This window comes from Crocodylus porosus, unplaced genomic scaffold (assembly GCF_001723895.1).
Source record: "Crocodylus porosus isolate Cpor-Errol unplaced genomic scaffold, CroPor_comp1, whole genome shotgun sequence".
Lineage (NCBI taxonomy): Eukaryota > Metazoa > Chordata > Crocodylia > Crocodylidae > Crocodylus > Crocodylus porosus.
The window spans coordinates 75984622-75993457 of NW_017728947.1; the positions used below are offsets into that span (position 1 = coordinate 75984622).

Sequence of the window (8836 nt, forward strand, 5' to 3'; positions counted from 1 at the left end):
TCACTGCTCCACCTAGGGTGCAGAGAGACAGGGTGAGCCCTGCTCTCTGGAGCAGGCAGCCTAGCCCAGCCCAGGGCTGCAAAGCATGCTGAGATGCTGGGGGACTGTGCTTTAACTTGAACCAGGAAGGGGTCTGGGATAGAAGATTTATAAACCATTTTGACTCAGATCAGTTAAGTGTGATACTACATTCAACCAGGTTTATCATAAGCCAGTTTCAGCCTTTTTTAAACTGGTTTCTGTGCACTGACCCTCTGGTCTGTTACAGATTTAAACCAGTTTCTGATCTCTTAAACTAGTTTATGTGTAACTTTGGTCCTAGCCTAAAGTGACAGGAATGACAATAATCAAGTAGATTCCAAATGTCTCACCCCTCAGGCAGGTATATTTAACCACCAACAAGAGTCTTACAAGATGAACACAGGCCAAAGAAACAGCTCCCACTGATACTGCAGCCCTTAGCTCAGCAATATGTCCCTGGAAAAACAGGCTGGTATTTCCGTACCTGTCACTTGCACTTTGAGCTGCTTGCTTAATGCTGGAAGGGAATTGAACATGACCATCCTGTTGTCAAGTCCATGTTGGAGGTCTTATGATGCTTAGTATTTGTACAGTAGAGATAACAAAATGCTGTTAACATTAGCTGTAAAACTTGTGAGCAATAAAAGGTAATGACAACAGTGGACACATCATCAGCTTTCACTGAAAATTCCTTCTAAAAACATCCAGCCCTGAAGTGCTCTGCTCATGTCTAGGTCACAAAGGAGGTAATCCCGGGTTCATTCAGAACAAAGAGCAGAAATTATGAAATTCTCTGTGAAGGAAAATCCTGAAGAGATATTTGCTTTGGGTTAGTTGAACCATTTTGTCACCACAAGGTCCTGGTGTTTCAGTTTTGACTTTGTCTATGCTGCTAGTAATGATGTAAACATACCTCAGAACAAATTTCTTAGGGCTCTTCTGGATCATCCTCAACTTCTGCAACTTTTTTGAGATTAGCAATGGGTATGGATTCTATTTTACCTAATACTATTATCAGAATGGTGGGATTTTGGTTTAAAATCCTGCTCCTTTTACCATCTCATCTGCTTAAAATTATGCTACATAGAAGATATTAATAATCCCCTTCCTCTCCAATCACCCTGGTTAGCTTTTTTTTCCCACAATTTTGCACTTTCTGGGATGGGATACTATCTCAAAAATAATAAAGGATTTTTCTCCTCCATAGAAAAGGTTTAGGTTTATAAGATATTGCCAGGCAGAATGATTTTGCAGTGGCTAGGGGTACTTGCATTACCCCTTTATATACTCTTTGGAAATTAGATTGGGGCAGGGGGGAGAAAGGTATTTACAGGTGGATCTCAATAATAAATGGCGATCCTCTTTGACTAGACTTAGGACTGAACAGATGCCCACAGCTGTTCTGGCTGGATGTAGATTTTCCACCCCAAGGGCTAAAAGATGTTGCCCAGTCTGTCTAGGAGTTTTGGAAGATACTATTCACTATGTATTACAATGTTCTTTATATAATGACATAAGGAGAACCTATTTATTCTTGAACCTATACCTCTTCCTGGATGGAAGAGCACACACCAACTGCAGAGACTTCCTAGCCTGATGAAGGGTTTTTAAACCCAAAAGCTTACTAAACATTTTTTCCAACTTTTTAAGTTGGTCTAATAAAAGATTCACTCAAAGAACCTTGTCTGCCTATGTCCTTAAACCAACATGGCTACAACCTACACCCCTGTGATATGAGTGAAACATTTTAACATTAGATTTGATTTTAATGTCTCAGTTATGGGTCTATATACAATAATAATATAGATTCATGTTGATTTACTACTATATTTATTTTAATAATGTTTTTATGTTGGTGGGCTCTATTTTTAGTATACTATATATAGTTTGGTGACTTTATTCAAACTGATTTATATTATGGTTGTATATGTGTTATATCATCTGTGGTAGCTGCCATTTAGCCAGAATCCTTAATAAATTGAAATTGAATTGAATTGACTTTGTCTAAAATGCAAAATTAAGAAATCACTAGAAATGAAAAGGCAGTTAAGAATTTACATTCGAAATGTTTCCTCAACATGGAAACACGATTGTTTGAGACTGTCAGAACTCTGTACTCTCCTCCCGCAACTTCTGTCTTTTTTTCTGAAATGAAATCTGTTTGCTGCATATTGCAGTTTCTCTGACCAGCTTTGCATTGGAGCTCAGTCTTAGAACAGAGATCCTCAACTTAAATCCCTGCATGCATGGCTGGTGAATTCTCTGGCTCATGACTCAATGGATATGGGAAGGGTTAGAAGGGTTACTTTGCACCTAATATCCCAGTGGCAGCAAGGTAAAGGGACTCCACCATAAGGTCCAGCTGGCTCCACATTTGTTGAATGATGTGCTCAATTCAGGTTAGGAAAGGGGAAGTTAAAACTCTAGAGACTGACTCTTCTACAACATCACAAATCATTTATTGTGTGATGATGACTTCTTAGTATATGGAAGGGAAGAACTTAGTAGGGGGAAGAACCAATCCGATCATAGTTTAAGCCATATTAATGAAGTTGTTTGCCTAGTCTTTTTTTTCCTTTCAGGCTTGAAGGATTTTCCTGTGAATGGATATATGGAGGGTTTTGTGTATGTGCACTGAGTCTAATATAAGACTTGCTGTCCACCTCAGAAGCTTCGACCTCTGCCAACAGTGGAAACCCAGAAACAGGTCTGAGAGGAGTTTCCTTCCCAATCTCTCTGTCATTTAGTGAGAGGTGGGGAAACCTTGCTTAGTCCAAGTCTCCTATCCATATTGCATTTTCTGTTTTGGGAATAGTGTTTGGACCACCTGCCCATTCACCCCCTCTTTTTGTGCCTCTCCCCAGCTGCTTCCTTATGGATAGGCAGCTCTGACATTTGGTATCTCCAGATTGTTGCCTTTTGTAAACTCCAATTTGATAATACTTTTGGGCAGGATGATTTAGAGTCATTTGAGCAACATGTAAAAAAAACAAAAAATCTTGGGAGCCCTGTCAAAGAGAGATGCCATACTTGAAACATTTGCTGATGTTTCAAGGAACAAGTTGCCAGGAACTTCACAATGTATGGGAGTTTCAGTTTCTTATGACTCCTTGTCATTATTTTATCTTTATGATTATTTTATCTTTAATATTTGCTATATAGCAAAATTCCATCTTTGATTCTTTTTGGTGTTTCTTCATGGCTCCTTTTTACTGCAAATCTTTTCAATTTTTGACTGTTTAAAATCTCACTCTTTCTTTTTTGCAGTAGAATAGAATTAAAATACAGGCTGTCCTCAGATTTACGACACAATTGGTTCCTGAAAGCCAGGTCTTAAGTCGAAACGTCGCAACTCAGAACCAATTTTCTCATAAGAAACAATGTTGTAAGTGGCGGATTAGTTCCTGAACCAAGGGGATACCCTATTTTCACCAAAAATACCCCAGAATTTTGTAGTCGATCAATTATAGATAAGTAATATCGCTACATTAATGTATCTATATTGTAAATAGCAATCATATTGATTTGGAAGGACTTCTTTGAGGTGACTTTGCGGGACTTTTAGAAGGGCTCTTGGCTGGAAGTTTTGAAGGGTTCTTGGTGGGAGTCTTCTCAGGAGTCTTGGCTGCAGGTTCTTCTGGAGTCTTGTCTGCTTTCTTAAAGAAAATGTCCAAGCAAGTTTGGGCAGATGTTCTCCAGGGAGATGGGCGACACAGTGAACTTGCGTGCTAGACAGCATTTCCGAGAGCAGGCCACCAGCCCAGCTCTGCTGCTGTGTCCCAAGGGCCCGGGAGGAGGGTCTGGAGGAGGCGTCTCCCTTTGGGTAGCTGAAGCCGCGCTCCAGCCGCCACTGCCATGGATGCAGAGGGCTGGGCGGTGCTGCCCTGGCCAGGCGCGGCGGGCGCTGTGGCAGCTGGAGTGGGCCCGGCCCGGGTTCCATTGACTGCTGCGGTTGCCTCGGGGACGGAGGGGAGGGGCGGGGCGCGCGCTAGCCAATGACGAGGGAGGGGTGGAGCGCCGTGGCCGACTTGAGGGCGCCGGAGCGCTGGGCGGGGGCAGTGGCAGCAGTTTGGCGACGCGCTAGCATGGTGAGCGGCGGGCCGGAGCCGGCCGGGAACGGGTCGGTGTCGGGCGTGAGGGCGGCGGCGGGCGAGGGGCCGGAGGCGGAGCGCGCCGGCGGCGAGGTGCGGCTGTTGCGGCGGCGCTGGGTCGTGGTGCTGCTGTTCAGCTCGTACTCGCTGTGCAACGCCTTCCAGTGGATCCAGTACGGCAGCGTCAACAACCTCTTCTCGCGCTTCTACGGCCAGCCCGCCTTCGCCATTGACTGGCTGTCCATGTGCTACATGCTGGCCTACATCCCGCTGCTCTTCCCCGTGGCCTGGCTACTGGACTGCCGTGGCCTGCGCTTCATCGCCGTGGCTGGCTCGGGCCTCAACTGCCTGGGCGCCTGGCTCAAGCTGGGCAGCCTCAAGCCGCACCTCTTCGCCGTCACCGTGCTGGGCCAGGTTGTGTGTGCCGTGGCACAGGTCTTCATCTTGGGCATGCCTTCGCACATTGCCTCTGTCTGGTTCGGCGCCCAAGAGGTCTCCACTGCCTGCTCCATCGCTGTCTTCGGCAACCAGGTACCTGGCAGGGAGGGTCAGCCCAGTGGGTGTAGCTGGGGCAAGCACCCCCGGAGCTAGGTGGGATCACCCCAGCTATCCCTCACCCAGCTATCCCTTGACCCTGCGCTGAAGGACTCCCAGTGCCAGAGATTGCCTTGCCGGAGGAATAGTCCTTGACCTGGGCTAGGTGACCTCAGGAGCTCCCTTCCAGCCCTGCTGCCCTGTGGGCCCGTGCCACACACTGCATATATGGTGCGGTTCGCTGGTGAATCATGCTATGAATGTAGATCAGTCACAAGGGCAAAATACTGTATTTACTCAAATGTAAGACTACTCTGAACACAGGCTGTCCTAGGGGCCACAGGTCTTATAGTCATGGCTGCATTTCATCAACTTAATCCTGGGTTTCTGTTACTGAGCACATGCAGCTTTGGGCAGCCATTTAATATTGGACAGTACATTTAATGTGGTTTCCTTGTATGCAACTGTAAGACAAGGAGCTTCTTTCCCCCCATGCTGATGGGGGGGGGGACAGGAAGGGGGAGGAGGGAGCAGAGGTGTCTTGTATTTGAGTAAATACAGTATTCATCACCCCATGCACTGGTGAATCACGCAGCTAATTTAGACCAGACATGTATATAGAGTAACAACCACCCCATAAACAGGTCTATCTGGCTATAAAGAGAGCCAGGCAGCTATGAAGTTATTGCTTGAAAATGGGTAGCAGCTGTAGAGCTGGTTTCTTCAGCATTTTCTGGAATATATGGTGGGGCTGTAAGGATTCTATGACTGGAAATATAGCCAGGACCTAGCGCACACACGCACACGCACACGCACGCACACGCTTGTCCAGGGGCAAAAAAGCAGCTAATATGATGCATTTGGGGGAGAACACAGATTTAGCTGGCCTATGGCATGGCTAAGAGGGGTGCCTACACAGATTTAGCTGGCCTATGGCATGGCTAAGAGGGGTGCCTACGTCTCAAAGCCAGGAAGGAGAGGGATTCTATAGGGCAGTTGTTGGTAGGTGCTACTTGGGGTGACGGCAACAGGGACAATGTAGGCTGAATATAAGGAAACTTCTTCCAGGCTGAAGCGTTTGTGGCCTCCTGCCACAAAGAATGGGAATCCCCATTATTGCTGCTGTTGAAAAATGCCCTGATTAGAGGAAAAAAAACCCCTTGTCATGCATGCTATAATTGAAGCATTAGTTTCTGGGGCTTCATATACAAGTCCTGTGCAGCCCCATCTCTCTCTCTCATTTTGTACCGTATAGTAAAATAATGAGCATCTCCAGTCAGGCATGTAAAGAAGAATATCTTTATCAGCTCTTCTAAATTTTTTATAATGCCAAATGTGATCATTGACTAGCACTCTCCTGGGCTGTAACTTTCTTTACTTTCAGCCATTTGGTACCTGACAGGGCTGAAAAATTCTTCAAAACATTTGAAAGGATCAAGTAAATTACTTTGTGACCCTTGGACCTAAATACTTTGCTGATCCATGCTGCATAAAGCAAGTTCACTCGCACAAATACAGCATGGCTTTGCAAGGCAGTTCATGCTACATAATGCTGAATGAACGGTACAAGCAGAGATCTGAATGTTAGCCACTAGACAAACTAGTGGTTCCTGAGTGTCTTCAGGAAGTCTGCAGTGGCTTAGCCATTCCCCATTTCAAGCTGGGCAAGTTGTGAAGCTTGAATAGTTTGGAATTCAGTCTGCTTTTGGTATGCAGTTCTGTGTAGGTGTCCATGGCAAAGTATATGAAGTTCCCCCATACCCTTGTCCTTTAGTGATGTGGCAGGGTTTGAGGAAAGAGCTTTTTGTCTTGAGCATGCTATGTTTGCTCAGATGATGAAGCAGAAAGGGGTGAAAGCTCTGGAGTGATACCGAGGAGCTGATATTTACTGAACACTTGGAACTTAAGGGGCTTTAAATTCCTCAGAGAGAAAACACACTTCTCTCCTCCTTCTCCTTTTGATAAGGGCAAACAAAAACATTTAGACTGATTAATCTGGCCAGCTGGGTGCTTTTTATGTGTTTTTAAATGAATCTTTAGTGCAAAAGGCATTTAACTTGGCATGGTCTCTTTGCTGACTTAGGGGTAAATAAATTACTGAGTGGTCCATTGGCAGATCTGTCTCTGTATATACAATGAAACCCAAACATTGGGGCTTTCAGCTCACAGGATGTCTTGAACGTGACTTTTCCATCACTGTAAAAGGTGGGGTGGACTTTTCTGGGTGTTCAGTAGTTTAAAGTGCAGATTTTTCCTGAGTTTATGGCTGCACAGTAATTCAGAGCACCATTCTAGTAACACCCTGATTCAGTACAATGCCTCTTGCTTCATGAATATAACACCTTATTTTGTCCCCAAAGACCTTCAAAATCACTTTTTGATGAGGGGCTAGGACACCTTCTCCAGGGAGAATACCTATGGATTTTATGCTAACTAAAAGGCCAAGTAGCCACAATATGGCTTCTTCACAGTATAATTGTGTGCCCGTTGAAGTATTAGTTCCTCCTTACTCCTTGTAAGTGGCTAGGAGGGCTTACCTTCAGTCTGACACTGCTAGGAGCCCACATGCTTTGGGATTTGTAATGAAGGGCTCTGTAGTTTAGTGAACTCATTGTGATATGCCATAGTGGTAGGTTATTACTTGGTCTCATTCCTTAGGCAGCCTTATGCTTTCCTTTCTGGCTAGCTGTGCAGTTTTGTTCCAGATGTAAGTCGCATCCTGCTCAATCTATCATGGACATTTATGGTCTAGAAATGAGATGCAGCTGTAACACTTATTTGCTCCTGTAAAGGAAGGGTGTGGGGGGGAACCCTTTGGAGTACACATGCTTCCAGGGAGCCTTAAACAGTGATTTGCTGAAGGGACCCCCAGTCAGTAAACTGACTTACCTACCTGTGCTGCAATTGCACTCTGAAAATCCACTCTGAATACTGCCAAGCTATCCGTGCTAGCAGCACCTCATTCCTGGGGCTCAGAGTTATACTTTGGAGACTAACTCATCTAAGGAATTAAATTGCACCAGGTATTGCATAAGGTCCCAGCTAAGGGAATCCTCCCTCGATTCCCCCAGGGTCTGGTCTTATTTTCAAATTCAAATGCCATGGGTTGATCACTGTTAAGTGCTAGTACAAGGGAGGCTAGGGGACAGTGATCATGAAATGATCCAGTTTGCTATTCAGAGAAAGGTGGGGAGGGTAACCAGCACAGCACAAATGCTTGACTTTAGGAAAGCCAACTTTGATGTGCTCAGGACAGTAGTCAGGGAGGCACTCTGAGCCCAGCTAGTATGGGGGTCCAGGAAAGGTGGTCCTTCCTCAAGGAGGGTATCCTTTGGGGGTCCAGGAAAGGTGGTCCTTCCTCAAGGAGGTTATCCTTGGGGTGCAGCAGGATGCAATTCCTCTGTGCAGGAAGGCAGGAAAAGGGTCCAAGAAACCTTCATGGCTGAGCATGGCTACCCAGGCTGGCCTGAGGGCAAAGAAAAAAGCGTACTGGCGGTGGAAGCAGGGGGCAGGGACAAAGGAGGAGTATACCTCCCTGACCCGAGCTCATAGGGATTTGGTAAGGAAGGCTAAAGTAGCACTGGAGTTTAGATTAGTTTCTGGGATTAAGGATAACAAAAAGTCCTTTTTCGAGTATATAGGTAACCAGAAGAAGTCTCGGGGTAACACTGAACCCCTACAGAGCGGGGCAGGGCAGGGCAGTTGGTGACGGACGTGCGAGAGAAGGCAGAACTCTTCAACAAGTTCTTTGCCTCTGTGTCCCTGTCCGCTGACAATGGGATGCTCTTGGGTGATAGCGCAGAGAGGCCCGGGAAGGATGCGAGTCCCCCGACTGTTAGTTCAGACCTAGTTAAGGACTACCTGGAGGGCTTAGATGTGTCCAAGTCGGCGGGCCCGGATGACCTTCATCCGCGGGTGCTGAGGGAATTGGCTGGTGTCACTGCAGAGCCATTGGCACGGCTGTTTGAGGACTCCTGGTGCTCGAGCCAATTCCCTGAGGACTGGAAAAGGGCCAATGTGGTCCCAATTTTCAAGAAGGGGAGGAAGGAAGAGCCTGGCAACTACAGGCCAGTCAGCCCCACTTCTATCCTGGGGAAGGTCTTTGAAAAAATTATCAAGGGCCACAATTGTGAGAAGTGATGGGAAGTGATGTTGAGGGGTAACCAGCATGGGTTCGTGCAAGGCCGATC

At 46.1% G+C, this 8836-nt stretch overlaps 1 protein-coding gene across 6 annotated transcripts in view; it reads left to right on the plus strand.

The window, feature by feature from the left end:
• Window positions 1-4076: 4076 nt before the first annotated feature.
• FLVCR2 (feline leukemia virus subgroup C cellular receptor family member 2) overlaps window positions 4077-8836 on the plus strand; it is a 50274-nt gene continuing 45514 nt past the window's right edge. For all 6 annotated transcript variants that reach the window (XR_002104029.1, XR_002104028.1, XR_002104027.1 and 3 more), the window contains exon 1: window positions 4077-4643. Coding sequence is in view for 3 of the 6 variants with exons in the window: in XM_019551875.1 (XP_019407420.1) it covers window positions 4107-4643 (537 nt within the window). In the remaining 3 variants the exon portion in view is untranslated. The remainder of the gene's footprint in view (window positions 4644-8836) is intronic.